The sequence below is a fragment of the Platichthys flesus genome, chromosome 10, assembly GCF_949316205.1.
Source record: "Platichthys flesus chromosome 10, fPlaFle2.1, whole genome shotgun sequence".
In the NCBI taxonomy this organism is placed as follows: Eukaryota; Metazoa; Chordata; class Actinopteri; order Pleuronectiformes; family Pleuronectidae; genus Platichthys; species Platichthys flesus.
In genome coordinates this window covers 11,343,963-11,364,554 of record NC_084954.1, presented here as the reverse complement: position 1 = coordinate 11,364,554, position 20,592 = coordinate 11,343,963, and the positions used below count along the sequence as shown (strand labels likewise).

Here is a 20,592-nt window from a genome sequence, read left to right as displayed (position 1 = left end):
GCAGGGCTTCCTCTACCAGCACCTGGCTCCTGATTGGTCACGATCGAGCTCTAAGCCAATCTGTTGCTATGAGACCCTGATTCATGTGCTGCGAGTTCGCCGTCTGTTGTCCTGGCAACAAAAAGAACAGGAGGCAGGTTTGAGGGCTCCCTGGAGGAGTTCCCTTGGAGACGGTCTGAGCTTGTGTGGTGCCTAATGATGAAGGCTGAGAAATCTGTGAAATAATCAAATCAAACAATCAACTAGGAACAAAGAAGAACCAGTTAACAGAATCCATTTCCCCAAATAGGTGGGACCCTATTATCTTTATGATCAATAATTTCACCTTTGCATAAGCATTAGTGCATGTTTATAATAGACTGACAGAGATACAGAATAGTCAGCTCGACATCGTATCAAATGATAACACCTGCAAACTTAAAATCGTATAATTTACACATATTTTTTACTCAAAGTGTTTAATTTTGCGCCTTCAATTCAGACCAGTAGGTAAATGCAATATTTGAAATCCTTCAAATTCTGCTACTAGAGATATGCAAGGAACAAAAGCTATTCACACTCTAAAATAATGCTGTAGATCTTATAAAAAAATTATACATTTTTAAAATAACGGATTCCTTTCGTGGGCGTTGCCTGTCAAAATGTTTTTTAATCATCCCTGTATTTATTGAGATCTATGTGGAAACAGCTGTTTTGGATAACAGGGGGTTTTCTGCCAGAAGTGGCCACTGGGAGGAAAATGGTGCAATGAGCAGTGGTGCTGTATCCAGTTTCAATATCTATGTTGTTGAGGTATTTCAGTCTGGAAAAAAGTGGTGGGCTGGCTTAATACTTTGAGATTATTATCCATACAGTCATGCTCTGACCACAGCTTAAAAAATGTCTAATAGTCAACAGCTTTAAAGGTTCAGAGTGTAAGATTTAGTGACATCTAGTGGTGAAGTTGTAGTTGCAGCCGAATACCCCCTCACCTCACCCTCCCCTTCCAAAATACAAAACAACCTGTGGTAGGCCTCAGACGTCATAAAAACTAAAAAAGTGTTTAGTTTGTTCAGTCTGGGCCACTGTAATAAAACCATGTCGTCCTCCATCGAGAGGGCCTGCTCCTCATGTAAATATAACGTATTTAAATATAATGGGCCCATTCTATGGTAAATAAAACAATTTGTACAATTTAGATGAAACACACTAGAGAAAACATCACTAGGATTATTTGATTATAAAATCTCTGCCAATATATCCCGTTCAGCTAAATTTTACACACTGCACCCTTAAAAAAACTGTGTCGATACCTTAATCAAAGGGTGCATGTTGGAATTTGTGGCCAGGTTTCTCTGCACCAGGCAACCCTGTCATGCCTGTTTCCTGTCCACAGGGTTGGAGTGGAAGCCCAGACATCTGCTCCTGTGGACGGACATAGAGAACCCTGGCACAGTCTCGCAGTTAATTTTGCTGCAGCTCAACACCTCAACCACTGACAGACCAAATGTTAATAAATTAAACCATTTAATCTAAAAAATGTTTTAAAGTTATTAAATGGTTTATTGTAAGGCGACTGTCTATAATTGAAATAAAAATGATTTGAGAGAAGATGAGTCAGACAAACAAGCGAGACAGCAGCTACTCGAGAGCTTTTATTGGCCACTTTGTGCATCAAATCTTTTCCAAAGCAGAAAAAAAAACATCAGTTAAAAACATAATTACTTTTGTCCCTTGACATATGTTAGAATAGCTTCATATAAAAAGAAAAGACATTATATTATTAGGAATAATAGACATTTGGGTACATATGGAAAAAAAGAACAATGACCCACATCCATTCTCTTAATAAATATATACACAATAAGTACTGAGATACAAAAGGAAGGATCGTATAGATCCTTTTTTTTTCAGTATATATATTTACAACAACAAGTAAACTGTTTTATCAGTTTATATGTATTTTTATACTGTAGTGATGGCAACATTGGAACTTCTTCTGTGAATGACCTAATTATTATATTGCACTTCCAGAACAGAATTTTTTTAACTGTCCTAGACATTCATTGACCTATTTCAGTATCATTCAGAAAATGACTCTACAGTGGAAAGGGAAGCGGTGTTTAAGAATTCTAATTGGCATATTTAGTAATTTAATACTTACTAAGAGGCCGTTACTTGAGTTGATCTGAGGAAAATGCCATTGCATTTAAAAACAGCATGAATTCAATGCAAAAAAAAAAATACAACAAACATTCACACTACTCTACCCTAATTGTATGATGGTCGAAGAAAGTTTTTACACACTAAATACTGCCGGGTTGTTTAGCATTAATACACCGAACCACTCAGGCTCCATAAACAATTTGCTGACTTCATTTTGTGGCTAAGAACCCAACTTTACAGATTGTAATCATCAGTGCTATGGCTTTAGGAAGGGACAAATGGGCCGTGTCTCCTGGTAACAATTCCAATGTAGGAGGAACGATGCTGCTTGCATAGCATGAGGTATAGCAGCACCACTATCAGGCACATTCAAAAAAAAAAAGTACAAAAAAACAGACACTGATATTTGATGTGCGAGTCATATACTCACTAAATACAAAACAAAGGTGTCATACGTGTCCTCATTTGTTGTTTCTCATGCAGAAAATTTGGGAAAACAAGCAAAATGAATAACTTACATCTCAAATCAACATGGTCTGTTAAGAGCTATGGCTTTTTAAATAAGACTTTTGGGACTTTGTGTTTAAAATCTGTGTGTTGCCGCACACAGACGACACGATTGCATCATAGATCAAGTCCATAATCATTACATAGCTCAACGTGTAAACCACTAATTATGATGGCTTCCTTTGTCTTCCACCCCCGCTGTTCAGGATGACGTCACCTCCTCCCGTCCAATCAGATTTCAGTGAGGGTGAGTTTGTACATGCCACCCATCTCCTCCATGCTGATCTGGAAGGTATCCTCGTTGGAGTAGTGCTTGATGATGTTGTCATCCATGTGGACTAGAATTCTGTTGTAAAACACATACAGGTGAGATTAGTGTCATGTTTACATCACCCACACCCCATAAAACTGTTTTATACGTGTGCCGCAGCTGCTTAGTTAAGCTAAGCCTAGCTTATCTCATCTTATCAGCAAAAGTGAAAACAGGAGGGGAACATCCCAGAATACACATTAATTATTTACATTTCGAGGTGATGGTATAGTGAGAAGTTACTTTTGGACTGATCCAGACCAGCTGGATTACCTCCTAATAATAAGAGCATTAGGAGGTAAGACCTTTTCATAATACCTCAGAAAATAGAATTATTAAATCATTAAGGTCAGTCTCTCTCTCCATCCAGACAAGTTACAGCTAATAATTCAGATGAGGTACAGCAATGGTGAAAAGTATGATTTATTTTCTTGAACTGACATCACAGTGAAACGGTTACCAGCAGTAAGAGTTGGCAAACATTTGCATTAGCTGCTGCTTGAGTCGGGACTGATAAGAACCAATCAGGAAGCAAATGACTGCAGCATCCCGCTCAGACAAAAACACAGCCCTGGAGTTTTCAAACTAAAACTGGGGCCAGGTACTCACCCTTTCTTGCACTTCTTATACACCTTTCCCACTTTATCCAAAGGCAACTCGTACTTCTCTGAAATCTGATTGGGAGAAAACAAATACAAATCAGTGTTTAATTCTCGAAAGAATCAAACAGAATCCACATAAAGAGGAGCTCATTCATTTGTGTCTGATCTTACACAAACACATTTCACCTGCTTTCACACATCAACTCCACAGCTGCTTTCTCCATAATCTGCAGCTCCTGCACTCCATATGTCTTTGTTTTTTTCTAAACCCCTGATGTAACCGGACACCTGCCTCTTTGCCTTTCGCGCCACCCCTTGCCCACTGCCTCATCTTCTCCTCTCCCTTCCCAGGAAGCTTTCACCTCCTTGTTTCCACTGCTTTCTCCCCATCACCCCAGACCTGCAGGAACCCTTAATGCAATAAAAGCCATTACCGACAGAGTAAACTGAGGACAACTTACAGCACCCATCAGGCCTTTCAGCGTGGGATTCTTCAGCATGAGGGCATCGAACACTTCCTCCGTCTCCTTGCGCACGTACAGCAGCACTGTGTGGTGTAAGGAGAAAGGAGGCAGGTGGGTGTCAGGGCAAAGTGCAAGGGTTGAACACAAACGTAAACCAAAAGTCAGACGTCAGACAAGAGTCAGCTGCAGGCAATCAAGGATTTATTTGTGTGAGGCCGAACAGTTCCACTGCTGGTCCGGTATATTTCTGTAAGTCTGAGGCTTTGTGGCTTTAACGCATCCCTGCCAGACTGCACTGATCCAAACTCAAAAGGGGTTTAGTTCTAGGCCCCGACAAAGCCCACTTAAAAAGCACATTCATCAAAACAAACAGAATGACAGACCCACCCCTCATTCACTACACCCAGTCTTCTCAAAATAAACCTCGCTCTCAACACATTCTCTTGTACGGTTTTCAGACATCAGGGCCTTGTGAGATTTGTAGCCTCTACATAAGAGGAAAAACTATTTCTGTATTTCCAAGTGGGCCTCACTTCAAATTCGTTATTGCTTCCACAAGACTTTGATGCACTTCTTATAAGTAAAGCGAGCAACTGTTTAGTGATGTAAAAAACGTCCTATTGCTTTGGTTTGTGCAGGGCACACAGTTCTGCTTCCATCATTGTGGTGTGGAGCAGCCAGCGATAACATTATTTGAGATGTCATTTCAAGGAGGCTGCACAACCGACCAACTGATGTTTCACTCAAGACGTCACCACTGATCCCGTTGGAATCTCAAGGTTGCAAATTCTTGAACAGGAAAAACATGACAGCTGCTGCGTGAAGGTTATAAAACTTTCCCCAAACCTTTGACTTTATCTAGTTTCATTCAAAGTGGATTTAAAAAAAAAGTAATGATAAAAAAAGATGCAGATAATAAGTCATAGACGTCATATGATAAAAGCTTTTTAAAGAGATCTGTGATGAGAGATAAAACAGGAAACTGATTCTGCAGGTCTAATCTCTTTTGGCTGATTGTTCAAAGTGAAGGGGCCTCCGCGGCAAAGGCTTTGTCTCCTTTGGTTTTCAGCCTAGAATTTTGGAATGGTTGGAAACACCTAACCAGAGGATCTCTTTAGGATTGTTTTCAAATAATTTTGAAAACAATCCTAAAATTAAAAGGCAGCCAGTGCACGGATTCTGAAACAGGGGTGATATGGTTAAATTAGTTAGATTGTGTAAGAAGCCGAGCCATACCTTAGTCAAGGCCCAACAGTTCACACTTATAGAAATATAATTATATTTCTATAAGTGTGAACTGTTGGGCCTTGACTAAGGTATGGCCCAACAGTACTATTCTAGTTTTGTTACACCTACTACAAATTATTCCAAGATGCAAAAAGTTATGGCATCATCTAGACAAAGTTCTTTTTGGCTTACATCTCTTTAAAATGAAGTCATTTGAGGTTACGACTTTTGTATGAATAGTTCAAATACCATGATAGAACAATAAGAAGAGTTTATGTGATGAGCCTATTTTAGGGGCTTAGAGAAAATAAGTTATGCAGCTAGTAAACATTTTTTTTTACATCTGAAAGATTTATATACTTTTTTCCAGCAATGGCATCATCTCATTATTTCTAAGGAACCTTTGACACCTGATTTGGTCTAATTCACTCTGAATCGAAAGATTCCAGATCAAAATCCTGCTGCATTGTCTACATGCAAATGTTTTCAACCAGAATCGGTGTGGAGCAGGTTCTAAAAGAACCTTTAGAACCTGTTTAAGTTCAAAATGTTCCTTCTCCAGCTGGCACATCCTTTAGTCACATATTTGGTATTAAAAGCGCCTGTTTTACAGTATGCCTATGAATAGGATATGGGCTGAAGGGCACAGGCTTGTTTCCATGTGTGTGTGCAAGTGGAGATCACTGGTATTTTGTGGGGTTAGAGGAGGCCTCAGGCACGTGTGTGTGTGTGTGTGTGTGTTTTGAAAGACCTAGAATAATCACATGGCCCAGGGAGAGTGTGTGTGTTGGGTGCCTTCAGGGGCTGGCCACAGCCAACATACACACACATGCATGTTCACACATACACACTCTAAAACACAGATTTACCTCCAGATGAGAGCATCATTACAAGACCCCTCATCAGTATGTGAGCAGTCGAAGCACGAGCACACACACACACACAAACAAACAGACACAAAAACCGTACCTTTCTTTGGTTCGTCCACTCTCGCCATCTTGTTTGGGGGTGAACTGAACTCGTCATCGCTGAAGGGTAATCTCTTCATCCCCGGGCTGCAGTGGACAAACAAAGACACACACAAATCACTGCTTTGCCCTTTGTAACCAGCTAACAGACACACACACACATGCCCAAACCCTCAGAGGCTTTTCCTAGAAACAGCGTGCATTCCTTTTACCGTGAAGCAGCCACCGGTTGTCTCAGTTCAAAACTACTAAACCAGATTGGGTAAAACCTGCTGTGTGGTTAGACAGCGTATGGTCAATGTGTGAAATCAAGCATGAGGTTGAAAAGATAAAATACATAAAACAGACCATTTAACTGCTCTGGAATCGCAATAAAAACAATTAAGATATTCATGACATAATTGCATCACATTTACTGTCAGCCAGGTTTTATCTGTTTGCACATCGGCTCAGTCACACAGACTTTACACAAGGGAGCTGGCAGGGTAAAGTCCATCTAATGTCCAGGTCAGACACTCGCTTTCACGCACAAAGCTCCTCCGGGTAATGTCCAGAGAAGATCAGGGTTGCGGTGCAAGGTTGTTTTTTTTTCTCCCACACAGTGCACGAGTAACAAATGGCAGCTCTGCCTCTCTGACATGGTTGATAAAGAGATGTGTACAAAGATAATAGAATAAAAATATCCAATAATAGAATTGGTTCCCCCAATTTTCGTTTTGGGTAAGCTGCCAGAACTCTGTCACTCTGTCAATCTTGGCGATCAGGGTATGTGGTGTGAAACGACAAGTGTAAAATCAAGGCTCACCTCTCCTCTCCATCTTCTGTTGCGAAAGACTGCAAGACAAACCGAGAGGGAGACATTTATTTAATGGAACACAAGTATAAATCAAACAAATCTATACATGTAGTCTCAGAGATGGTTTGAATAGCTTATAGTAAAAGACGTCTCCGATTTGAGTGTCAAATATTTGAGATGAAAACTGTCATTTTTGGCCACTAGGGGTCTCACAGTCAAAACAATTACAATTGAACTACTTTGAGGATCATGAAGCAGTGTGGGATCATGGGAGTTGTTGTGTTCACCACCAATTGTCAAAGAAAATGTACCTCAGGCGCACATCATATTTACAACCGAGGTTATGTATTTAAGTATAAATCACGTTAGGCTGCAAATGGAAATTAATAATCGTGGTTTGTCCCCGCAGAGACGGGCAAAGCCACAGATAAAGAAATTATAAGGCAATTCAAATTTGACCAAACTTAAACCATTACCTGCAATAAAATTGTGGATTCGCTTGGGTTTGAACACAGTTGGAAACACTTTGGATAATGTGTAACCTATGTTATTAATGTCAACAACATTAATAACATAGGTCTAGTTTTTAACGATGAATTGTTATATTTTACATCCTTGAAATAAACCTCCTACACTGGAAGTCTACGGAAAAACCATTGACTGCTTGTGTTGGCGCCTTAATCAGTCAACCAGTCCATAGACAAAGTCAACAGCCACGTCTAAGAGGTTTCCTGTGTCGACCCATTTATTTGTCCTTATCACCGGGAGCCAACCTGGTCAACACGCGGCAGCAAATCAGCTGCAGAGTTATATATGTGGAGCAGAGCCTTTACGGTTACAGCTGGAGAGACGGTGATCAAAGAGCAGCGGGGCCGAACCCTGGCAGGGGGTCAACAGTGACCACAAGATTATTTACAGGATAATGGAAAAATCTTATCGAATTTTATGATATTTTTGACCATTTTAAATCATCTTATTTTTGGGGAGAAATGCTCATTTCAGTTTTAAAAACCCAGAACAGCAGTCGTAAACTGAAAGATATCAAGTTTATGATCATATATGACGAAGGCAAAATTCTCTCACTGACCTCGCAAGACCAGTGCAAAAATAAAATAAGTACAATTAACATCCAAATAGCTGCTAACTTTTTTTGACTTTTATTCTGATTGAGCAGATGTATTAACCTCTTAAGAAGCGGGTGAAATTAGAAGTAGAAGGAACTAAATAAATTGCTTTAACTTTGTTCATTAAGAAAAATCACCAAGTGAATTAAACCCATTCATTATTTTAGATACATCAAACATCCCTTTCTCAAAATTCTTTGAAAAGGACGTTTTTTCATTCCTGGAAAGCTGCCATCTTTTCGGTGCTTTTTGCCCTGCGCCTGTATCGATTGCAGGTGTTGCTGTCAATAGAATTCTATTTTGAGCAGGATCCCAGTAAACTCAAGGTTTTTCAGAAACTGATAGCGTGGTCTAGGACAGTTCAGCAAGGATCAATGTCATCGTCCAAACCAAAAATAACCTGCCGTCTGTGTCGCAGCCTCACTGGTAGCAAAGTCCACTTAGCCAGAATGAGGCAACGGGAGAAGAGAGTTTGTGTCACTTGTGTTCAGCTGGGATTGGTCGCATTCTGACCAGCAGGGGGGGCTCTAAGTTCACTAATAGGGACATTTCTCAATTGTTTCTGTGTAGTATTTTTCCTCGTAAATAAAGCAGTTCATCGGACTCGCACAGAAAAAGTGAAAAGTGTCTAATCTGTGCAGGCTGGGTGGACGTGCACAAACATCTTAAAGTGTCATGTGACGCGTTCGTCCTGATTGGAAGAAGCAAAGCTCAGAGTCCAGTCGCAGAGAAGAGGAGCTGCTGGTCAGCACTGATAAAAACATGACAAACTACACACACGCCACGGACTGTAGGATCAGTTTGTAGGTTGTATGTGCCTGTCAACTGTCTTTTATATCCTTATATACACTATCAAACTATATAGCTCCTATTTTATGCATCTGTAACAAAAGTGCTGTCTTCTCTGTATCTTCAGTTCTACCTTTATCCTTAACCTCTGAGCAAATTCTGGGGGTGAGAAAAAAGCATCTAGAACAGTTTGGTTTTATTTATTGTTTTATATTTTAAAGAGTTCCAGAATTGAATAAAACATAGATCTATATAAAAATAACTCTCCTGCACTTATTTTAGTTTAAATACTCATTATTAAGCTCATGATAACATTTTTTTTACTTTCAATGTTGTTTCAATTCAATTTCAATAGACTATTTATCAAATAAACAAAACCATTTGTTGATCTGACAGCTCATTTGGTCTGAAACACCCGATTCGTCTTGTGTCAATGGTAAATGATTAATCTGCTGGGTAGGCAGCCTAAAATACATCCATCACTATGTCGTGCTTTCGCCAGAGCTCGAAAACAGAATTCTCTGTTATTGCCAACTAACAAGCGAGCTGGTCAGCCCGACCCAGTTGGCTGACGAGTGGGTGGCAGCTCAAAAACAAAGTGTTTACGGACCACCGAAGATGCCGCGAGTCGTACGCAACTGTAGCAAAACACATGTTCTTACCCAGAGATGACTGAGATGACTGATTGTTACCGTGTGTTCTACTCTACAGTGCTTGAGCTTTGTGTCTGTGACTGGCACTCACGTGGCGCTGGAAGGTGGAGAAGTGGACGTCGGGAATGAAAAGCACAGGCTGGGTCTCATGGTCGGACATCATCTTGAAGATGGTCACGTCGTTGCGCTTCTGGAGGATGGGAACTTTGACATCTGTAACTGGCGGAGAAAAAAAGAAGCAGTTTAATGAGCGTGTTCATGTTGAAGGTTATTTTAGAAATATCTATTCATTTATTTGTACTGGGACGACACACTCCCAGCCTCAGCGCAACTGGTCCGGCTTCGTTATGTAAGCTGGTGGCAGTCAGCCAGTCTCTCTCTCTCCCCAGACTTTTACCACGTCGTGTTTGTCAGTAATGTTAATTATCTATTCAGTTTTGTAAAAAATATTTATTTTCAGTCCCAACTCATGTGTGGTCTCCTCTTTTCAAACAGGGTTGCAACAAACTGGGGGCTTGTCTTAGATCAAATGAATCATTTGAGTAATTGGACCCGGTTCGGTTGGTGTGGTTGCTACTTCCTGTCACAATGTGGGTTTGGTGCTTTGGTAGGTTTTCAAACTTGGGAAGTATAATACATGAGTGTTATATTTTTCCTTTTCCTGCAGAGTCAGCGTTTTGGATGAAACCCAAGCTAGTTTCAGACATGCACTGAGGTCCGGACATTTTCCAGAACTTTTCCTGGGTGAATGGGGCTGACAGGGAATGACCTGCCAAACTTCTGGTAAGTAAATGACCCAGTCTACCTCGTGAGCCACAGCTGCCCTAGAACAGTTAGGGCAGTTTGTGTATCAGGGTTTGTTTTGCTATGCTTTATAAGGTGTGATGGATCTAATCACTACATCTTTCCTTAAATAAATCAACGCATATCCATTTAATCACTAATATAGCCATGTATGGACACGGAGAACAACCCACAGGTTCAGTCCAGTGTTTGATCAGAATTCACAACAAGTAGCTCGACAGTGACTCACAGGACAGGCCAGGGTTGAGGTCGGCCACCTTGCCTTTCCTGCGGGACTGCTTCCTCTCCTCGTCTCGGATCTTCCTCTCCGCTCCCTTGTCACAGAACACCTTGATCTGGCAGAAGGCGCGGTGGATGGGCTTGTTGCTGCGGTTGTTGTAGCTGTAGGTGTCGATCTGCAGGTTCAGAGGGAGACCCTTCACCCCCTTCTGAGAGGAGAAGTCGGTGCTCAGACAGTTGACGGAGATGAAGATCTGGGGAGAAGAAGACAGGACCAATAAGACAAAGACGAGACAACAAAGAGAAAAAAATCTAATTTCAGAATTGAAATGGATTATAATTATAATATTTGTCAATTAAAAAGGCAACTTATGTGACAAATTCACTTATTTCTAAATCATTACAACTTTTTACTTGTTCTCATCAGTCTTTGTGAAACACTTGAGGCAGCAGTGTATTCTGTGATCTGTGCTGCCCTCTATTGAGTGACTTCAGTCATTACAGGCTTTTTGAACTGGAGACAATCTTCTGTTCACCTGGGGCCTGAACTATACAGCAAGGTCTGAGGTTAGAGAGGTAAGGCCAGGTTAAACTGGGATTTCAGGGCTAAAGTCAGTCTTCATTTCTACAGGATCCTGTAGAAATAATTAATTAAAGGGAAATGGCAATTTTACATATCGGGGCATTTTTCCACAACCCAAACAAACTGAGGGAGAGTTTATCACAATAAATATAAACATAACAACGATTTCATATCAAACTGACTTCTCTGAAATTATTAATAATTTGTACTATTTTATCGCTGTTATTCTATAACATTAGGAGACTCTCTGATGATAATTTGAAAAAAAAAAGCTAACGGAACTCATTAAAAAATGATCACAGGGCTCATCATTATATATGAATATTATAATTTTAAACTCATCAGATATTAACTACTTTTTCTTCTCTTGCTTCTGCATTACATGTTCATGACAATTTGTTCATCATCAGACAAAGGAGCAATCCTTCGTTGAATGTTGCTTTTGGACGTTGCTACAACTGAATTTATTTTCAGATATCAGTGTTTCCTCTCATATAATATTGAATCTTTTATTAATGATGAGTAACTTTCTTTTATATAAATGAGCTCGTAGCAACGTTTAACGGAGCCAGTTCGTAACCAGCTTTCTGATGCAGGTTAACTTATCCCAAGGCGGCTGATGTTAGGTTCAGTGAAGCCAGATAAACAAAAGATATCCTGGCCGTGTCGAACTTCCTTTGTAGAACAGGCCTCTGGTGCTTGTATTGAAAACAGGTTGTCATTATGTCAACAAAACAGTCTCAGAACAGACGGTTTGAAACAACTAACGGACGAGCAGGTCACACTGATATCAGTCATACTCAAATGTATTTGTATTATTTCACAAGAATCATGCATTTAAAAAAAAAAAAAAAAAGTCGATAAAGATTATTGTGCGCCCGGAGAACAATGCACGCTCTATTCGTTGAAACATAACTTTATTTATATGGAATGTGGAGACAAGCTGAGGAATCCAGTTAATCATGCTGATGTAAAATAGTTAATGTCTGGGAATGATTGTTTTGGAGGAAGAGTATTTTAACAGAATTTACAGGCATATCCAGACTTTAAATGAATAAAGCACAATAAATACATATTTGAATTTTAAGGGGTGACTGTGAATCTATTTTTTTTTTAATATATTTGTAGTTTCTGGCATTCTTATGTTGAATTGATTAAATGATAAGTCTGAGTTTGTGATGAATGAAGGACATCAGGCTGAGTAGTGAGGAGAGTTTAAACTGTGCTTTTAAACCAAGCCGTGAAAGATCATATGCACATGTTCTTTGTGATGATTCCAGTGAAATAGCCCCAGAGAAGGTAAACATTAAAAGGAGGGGCTGCCCTTCGCAAACACACAGCAAAAATATATATACACGCTGCAGGGTGATCACCACGGGGGGGAAAGTCACGCTTACACACAAATCATCACCTGTCATCCAACACCGCACTGATGAGACGGCTAAACAAGATGGTGGGCGGTACTTCCAAAAACACACACGGTGAAGTCATGAACACACACACAAGGATGAACATCCTATGGACACAGGCCTCGAGTCATGAGACAGTTGGGCTAACATCCTGTTGTGTGTGTGTGTGTGTGTGTGTGTGTGTGTGTGTGTGTGTTGAATGTGTTAAGTGCAGCGCAGCCTACAGGGAGCACGGCACCATGTTGTCTCTTTATGCGTTTGTCTGCCTGCCCGCCAGTCATCGTCCATCTCAGGCGGACGGAGAAACCGTACCACAAAGCCCCGCGACATCAGGGTCAACGACAGACAAAACAAATGGAGAGCGGAGGAGAGGACAGGAACTCCTCCTTTCTGTCACCTGCTGGAAGCGTTTTTATTTGTCAACCGACCAATCCGGTCCTCGCTGTGTTTCCTCATTCCTGCACACTTTGTCGCAGAAATACCTTAACGTGCGGCATCACAATAGGGGTGACAGGCAGGTTGGACCAGTAAAGAGTGTGTGCATGTATGCATTTGGATCAAACACACGCACACTAACACACGTGACGGCCTCCTCACTCTTATTTCACGCCCACATTTTCCTCAATAACAATTGTTTTGAAGGATCACCTCGGACAAAGTAGATGCTAATCGACAATGACGGGGGTTTCAACACCTGAAACCTCGACTCGGTCACCACAGCAGAAACCGCAGAGGAGAATGAAAAGAGTGGAGCGGTCTATTTTTGGCTTAAGGCTTTAAGTGTGTTCATGCGAAAAGTTAACAGCTCGTATTAAGAGTTCAAAACAAGGAGGTGCATGGAGAACATGGATTAGCAGTGAGCCTGTGAGCCAAACACTGCACTTGTTTTTATGGGTAATGGGTGTAAAGAAATCTTTGGACTGTATTTATATAGAACATTTATTATCTTTTCAAACAATCAAAGGGCAATTTCGGGTTTTTCTTGCCCAAACTTCTTAAAACTGGGGATTGAACCACTGACCTTGTCATAAGTGGACGACACTCTCTACCTCCTCATACATACACATCTAATTTGTGTGTGTGTTGTGTGTGTTGTGTGTGTGTGTTTGTGTGTGTTTGTGTGTGTTTGTGGGGGGGGGGGGGGGTGTTTTATAGTCTTACTTTGGCCTCCTCATTTGTGTCCCAGGTGAAGGAAATGGCGTTGTAGGAAATTTCCTCGATGTTGCCAATGGTGTTGAAGCTCTCCTTGTAATCAGCTGGAACAACAAACAGGAGCTCAGTGACAAAGGAATAAAGTGAACTGAGACCTTTAGACATTTGAATGAGGAACTGTTGCGTCTTTTAATTGAGAGTGAAACGGAACTGCAGTGGCTCTTACCGATATCCAGGCACCTCTGCTTGGCAGTGTGCTGTCTGGAGTGCCAGTACTTCCAGTGCTTCAGCTGATCATCTCTGCACTTCTCCTCTCCAAACACCACCATCACCACACTCTGGAAACGACAAAACACACAGTTCAGACTTAACCAGTCGTAAAGAAGATAGAGTGTGTGGTGACCGGTTTTTCTCCCTCTCACTTACCCTGACTTTGGTGATGGGTTGCTGCATGCCTTGTCTGTCGATCTCCCTGAGGGTGATGGGGTAAAACTGGCCCTTGTTGAGGTAGGTCATGGTCCCATCGCCTGTCTTCTGACGCAGAGACTTGGACGCCTCCAGTGTGTACTCAAAGTTATTCCTGAAAGGCAGGGAAACAGATCCAGACGATAGTTAATATCAAAAACTAAGCAAGTACGACTTTACAAACAAGAAAAACTGTGCTTTTCTTTTTTGTGTAACGTGATCTCTCTGCATTTTAAATTGATCAAAATCTCCAGAGTCGCTGCAGAAATAAAACAGTTTGGTTCAATTTAATGGGGCACGCTTCATAAAGCCTCCGCAGCTGAACTGTGTCAGAGCAGGGGCCAGGAAAGGCCTGTGTGCAGCAGACTCTTCTTTCACACAGGTGGGAGTCTGGTGTCTCCCCTGTGACCGCCCTGAATGAGGCCATTCTGCCACGGCGTGTCCAAAGCTGAATGGTGGTGTGGCGCTGCAAGTGGAGCGGCGGGCCGACGGCGGCAAGACTCACCCCGGCACGGTGTTGAAGTGAGTGTAGTCCTCGGGCGCCATGGAGGCCATGCGTAACTGGAGATCTCCCGGGAAGGAAAACACCTGCGAGCGCACCAAGATGACACAGAGAGAAGGATGGAGAAGTGTAAATTAAGAAGGAGCAAAAAGAGAAATAAACAGCCACTTCAATCTGGTTTCAAATGATTTATCAATTACCTCTCCCTTTAATTCACCAGAAGAATAATCAGCACTTTACATTCGTGTCTCTTCTGTGTTTGCCTCTCTTCCCTCCACCACTTATCATACTTTGTTTAGGTTCTGTTTATTCGTCCTTCCCCTTCATCTCCTTTTTCTTTTTGTTGGAAAATGCCTGTACACTCCGTTTCTAAAACCCACGCTGCCCCCCCCCTCCTGTACCGGAGTTTTGTTGGTTTACGCTTTTATAAGGTAATTCGCCTCCAGGTTAAATAGAAAGAGGAGAGAAAGGGCTTTGGCTATTGTAGGAGAAAAGTACAGCACTTTATTGTGTGGGTGAGACAATGACATAATAACACACTAGCCACTATTTTGGCATGTTCAAATAAAACCAGGGGAAGACTGAGCCCACCGCTGGCTCCATGGGATCGGGTGAAACGTCCTATTGTCTGATGGGAGAGTTCTGAGAGAGGAGAGGAAAGGGAAGGAGAGGAGGCGGAGGAGGAGGAGGGGAGGCGGTGGCGGGAGAGCAGCGGCAGGGTTTTTTAAGAAAGAGGGGGATCGAAACACTCACCTCCTGGGAACCATCCTTGTAGCTCTCGGAGAAGGTGGAGTCGGGCGGCGTGCGGGACTGGTTGCTGGGGCTGTACTGCACCCCGTTGTGGGTGAGCTGCCGGTCAAAGACGCTCACGTGGCCGTCGGTTTCGGCGCAGTTGTTTGGCACGGTCACTGAGAAGCCGTGGGTGGGCACCTCCGTCTTGACGGGCGGGTAGTTTGGCAAGGCAGCGATGGAAACTGTGACGGTCGTGTCTGATTGGACAGAAATCGGTAAACTGATGCTCGAGTTTTCTGCTTTTAAGCTGCTTACAGTGTGTGTGTGTGTGTGTTTGTGTGTGTGTGCGTGCAGGCTTTACTCAGGTTGTGGGGACCAAAATCTGTTTATAGTCACATTATAAAGGACCTCCCTTCAGTATGGGGACACAAATTAAGTCCCCCAAAACGAATATCATCTCATTTTAAACCGACCTGGTGAAGGGAACTGGTTCCTCTTGTCCTGGGCCAACTGAAGGAGGTTGAAGGGCCCCTTGAGGACCTGGATCCTGTTCTCCATCCCAGCCTCCTGCAGTGGAGCATTGGGGTGTCCAGCCTGGATCTGGTGTCTGCAACAAAGGAAAATAACTCATATTAAGTAAAAGTCTTATCTGACATGTTTAATTAAGTTCTCGTACCAAAGCTCCAAAAGTACTGTACCTCACATTTTCTCTCTTTTTTTACATGTCTCGACAAAACTACTCCACAGTCTTTATCGTTAACGTATGTGTGTGTGTTATGTATTTACACATTGTTCATGTGCATTACATTTTTATCTTGTGCTTAAGGCATCATTACCTCGACCAAGGCGGTCATGTTTTTTTTCTCAATTCTTTGTTTGATTGTAAACAGGATCACACAAGAACTACTCAACCACTTTCCATGACACTTTGTGGAGGAGCGGGCTCGAATGGCGGAAGACACCATTAACATTTGGTGCCAGTCCAGGATTATGTTTCTCTTTCTTTAACATTGGGAGATTTTCAACCTTTTCCTTGATTTTTTCTGAAAATAATTCTTGGATTGTACATGTTTAGGGCACTGATGTCTTGTGTGCAAGTTGGTGCAGATCCGAATAAAACTCTGGCTCTATTGAATTTAAATATGGCTTTGCATGATGTAGGTAAAACGGTTAAGTGTGTTTCTACTTTACAATTAAATAAACAGCTCTTAGGACAATTTCTTAAAATCCCCTTTTAAGATTTTAAAGCTTTATATCTTGTGTATCTTTTACAACTCTTGTAATATGTGTCACTTGATTTTGAGCTCAGTGACATGCCCTGATGAGTAAAGGTTCTAAAACCATTAGAACAGCGTGTTAAGTAAAGAACAAAACCAGCTTAAGTAATAAATGAATTGGTTCAGGCTTGAGCTTAATGGTTTTCTTCCTGAAAGTCCACTTTTTGAGCTTTAGGTGAAACAACTTGTTCATCCAAGGATATGACACACACACACACACGTTAGCATGTTTCAATAGACTTTTAATTAATGAGCTCTCGTAAAATAATCCTCAAACAATATTCAGAGAATGTTACGGAGCTGCAATCTCTTCATTTTCGTCGTGCCCTCGTTTACCTGCTGTGCTTTTGTTTTTAAAAAGGTGGGGTCGGGGGGGATATTAAGTGAGGGCCGTCGCTCACCTTTTGTTGGGATCCACATCTGAGACCAGTGCGTCCTGCTTGTTCTGGGTTATTGTTCTCTTTTCCCTGGGCACCTGTATGGGAAGGGTAAACACAGCCGCTCAGTATCTGACCACATCACATCCAACAACTCGGGTCATCCTGCTGTCTATATGGGCAACCGGATCAGTTACATGACACTCGGCTGGGCTTCACAGATGTTGCCTGATGCTGTGTTGTCAGTGTGAATGACGATCACATAGGTAGAGCTTGTAAGGATTTGTAACAAAACCCCTGACGTCAGATTTTGTGCTTTGGATTCATGACAAAAGAGCTCAGATAGTTGGAGATTTTGTTTTTTCTCTGCATGGTCCAGGAAGTAGTTCTCTAAAGTTTCCCCGGTACCTTGTAGTAGTCGTAGAGAAGGCCGAGAGCTGCAGCGCTGTCCTCGTCTCCATTGATGCTCATCATGGCCTTGGTGGCGGCTGTGAGTGGGTTCTCCAGGAACGACTTCCAGGCTTCGTCTTCTGTGGTGAAGGATCGACGCTGGCCGCCATAGCCCGGCTCGTTCTGGAGAACCAGGACCGCACGTTTACTGTGGGGAGACGGAGTTTCATATGTTAGTCATCAGGCTCTTCATGCTTCTTTAAATGCAGAGGTCTGGTTATGTTTCAGAAAAGGAGGTTGAGTAGATGTGACTTCAAATACACTAAATGCGCATGTTTCATACTACTCATTTATGTGAGTTCACCCGGGCGAGGACCTACAATCACGGCCTCCTCAAAAAAACAGACAAACAGGTTATAAGACGCAGATCAACCATGTCAGAGAGACCTGTTGTTCTGGATTTTCCACGATTGTGCAACAAATCTCAGCCATCGAACCACCGGGGTGTCTCGAGACAAAAAAATATGCTCTACAGGCTCGTCCAGTGCGACGACTCTGGTTCGCGACCGCTCATTGGCTGAGGCGGTGACCGCAAGTGACGCACCTGACCGTGCTGCATTCCTGTGTTTAACAGCACTGTGCTTTGTTTTTTTTAAGTGAACCTGTTTGTGAAAAGTAATCACAAGTCTTTTTCTACATATGCACAGTCACCGCCTGAAGGCATCGCGCTCCTCCTCTTCCTCACCTGCTTGTGAGGCCTCATGAGGTCTTCAGAGTCTGTGCTTTGTAAACAGGACAGTGCGGGACCAGAGATAATAGAGCAGCTTGTGTTCTCTGCTGCTTCTAATGGTCTTTATTATGAAATTAGGTGCGATTAACTCATTCAAACAGAAATGACTTTGTTTAACATGTGAGAAAATACTGAACAAGTTGCCTGTTTACAATAAATTTAAATGTTTGCTCGGCTTCTATTTACTTAAGACACGTTGGGCCTAATGATGAGAACACAGTAAAGGCTTCAGTCAGGCTTTTGTTATCAAAGTTTCATCTACATGATGAGCGTTCCCTGTTCGACTGTGGAAACTACACACATACACACACCTTCAATAATCCACCTGCTGAATTTCTGCCACAACAAAGTCATTATGATGGAGTGCAAACGGGACCGGCTCAGTTTCCACGTCCAGTATCTACAACAAATGCAGCTTTTCCTTTCTCCTCTCAATGGCCCCAGCCAAGTGATAATTAGTAATCCTAGATCTAATTGTGCTTTGCTGCAATCTGATATAACATTGCAGTTTATTTTACTGGCAGGAAATGCCACCCATCAACAAAAACAACAGAACGAAAAAAAAAAGTGATGATTGTCTTGCTTTTCGAGCAGTAGTGAAATTAGAAGTCAGGGAATAAACAAGGCAGCATGAATTCCCAGGCCTCTTGAATGCACATGAAGCGTTGACAAATACAATTTTTTAATAACATTTAGACGTCTTCACTCACCACCCCCCCCCCCTCCCCTCCACAATATAAATTTGACAAAAACATTGGAGTCATGTGGAGTAAAATCCTCTAAGACCTCATATAGCCCTATGCTTGCTGACATTGTCTGTACCGGGGCCAACGCCTAGCAGGTGTACAATTTCACTCCCCTCAAAAGTCTCCTTGTCATTACACTCAAAAACATGCGGAATACGACCGATCACCCTCACGTGAAAAATATGAAAACATGACCCTTTAGTTTTTGGGGATTTGGTTTCTCACATGAGCAGGAGAACTCCTCCACGCACACCTTTTCTCCCCCTTCTCTTCAGCTGCTCATGCCCGAACAAACATCGGTAGGACTATCCACATAAGCCAGAACTGTTAAGAGCTTAAAAAGGAAAACCAAACAGCCAACCGCCCATCACGGGACGGTGCTTTTATTCTAACAGGCGCCGCGGTGCTCGCACGACAGGTGGAGGGAGATACACCTGTACAGGCTGGGACATGACAGGTGAAACAAGCGCACCTACACCATGGGAAAGCAGGAGGCTGCGAGCTGCAGTCACTTTCCCACCGAAGTTTACTTGCCCTGAAGAGAAAAATGATTATGTTCTAATTCTAGATAAACGTGCTGCCTAGAATAAAATGGGTCAGAGGTGCGACCTGCGCTTTAAGCGATCCACATGTGCCACGGGGAGTTCTTTAAAAAAAGTGCATTAAAGTAACAAGTCAAAAATCAAAAGTCCAGAAAGCCCGAGTATTGAAATGTTCTGTTGACAAGCTGGTCCCGGTGCAGGCTACAAATGGCGAGTCAGGTTAACTTACTTGTCATGCTCCTGTGACATCTCGGTCGGTCGAACTGGACTTTCTAGTTGGTACTGAAAATCCGATCCGTCTTCTTTGGCCGTGGAAAACACTGGATGAGGGCCGCCGCAACAAACAACGCGTCCCCGGCGGAGTCAAACGGGTTTTGTCGGCTTTTCTCGCTTTTTTGGGGCAATGCAATGAAATCGAGGCCGGTTTTACCTGTGACGGGCCCGCGGATTGGATTACAGGTGGCCGGCGGGGCGGGGCCATGCTGTCAATTGCGCACTCCCAGGTTCTGATTGGCTGAGCCGGTCGCCCCTATACCTGCAAGCTTTGCAGAGGGAGGTGAGGTTGTGGAGGAGCAACTGAGATTTTATCAGTCTGAGGAGAGGAGGGAGAATTATTAATATAAATGGTCAAAGGTAAACAGGGTTAAAGGATTGGGAGGGAAATAAAAACAGTTTGTTTTATCAACAGGCGTCTAAACACACAACTCACATCAAGTATAGATAGATAGATAGATAGATAGATAGATAGATAGATAGATAGATAGCTAGATAGATAGATAGATAGATAGATAGATAGATAGATAGATAGATAGATAGATAGATAGATAGATAGATAGATAGATAGATAGATAGATAGATAGATAGGTAGGTAGGTAGGTAGGTAGGTAGATAGATAGATTTCTCTTTTCTTTGTGTGCTTTTGGGTTTTAAGGTTTTATTGTAGGTTCATGGTCATGTGTTTTATCTTTTTATCTCATGTGGCCCAAGGCTAGTTGTGCAGGATTATGACGAGAATAATC

The 20,592-nt window shown here is 42.2% G+C and overlaps 1 protein-coding gene and 1 long non-coding RNA gene across 4 annotated transcripts; one reads left to right on the top strand and one right to left on the bottom strand.

Annotated features, from left to right (window-relative positions):
- Positions 1–1,621: 1,621 nt before the first annotated feature.
- Positions 1,622–19,949, bottom strand: grhl1 (grainyhead-like transcription factor 1). Of its 3 annotated transcripts, none has more exons than XM_062396869.1 (16): positions 19,803–19,949; positions 17,514–17,703; positions 17,130–17,203; positions 15,925–16,058; positions 15,473–15,708; positions 14,723–14,805; positions 14,179–14,332; positions 13,979–14,090; positions 13,762–13,856; positions 10,619–10,862; positions 9,677–9,804; positions 7,029–7,057; positions 6,225–6,310; positions 4,026–4,111; positions 3,572–3,636; positions 1,622–2,998 (listed from the first exon to the last, which is right to left on the bottom strand). In XM_062396869.1, exons 1-16 carry the CDS (start codon positions 19,820–19,822, stop codon positions 2,884–2,886), a joined length of 1,851 nt encoding a protein of 616 aa, XP_062252853.1. In that variant the 5' UTR covers positions 19,823–19,949; the 3' UTR covers positions 1,622–2,883. The 3 variants fall into 3 exon arrangements, with proteins under 3 accessions (XP_062252853.1, XP_062252854.1, XP_062252855.1); XM_062396870.1 differs by having other exon boundaries at positions 9,677–9,798; XM_062396871.1 differs by lacking the exon at positions 19,803–19,949 and adding an exon at positions 19,641–19,657.
- Positions 9,798–12,278, top strand: LOC133961630 (uncharacterized). The gene is made up of 2 exons (XR_009922031.1): positions 9,798–10,175; positions 10,253–12,278. It is a non-coding gene; the product is annotated as an uncharacterized LOC133961630 (long non-coding RNA).
- Positions 19,950–20,592: the final 643 nt, after the last annotated feature.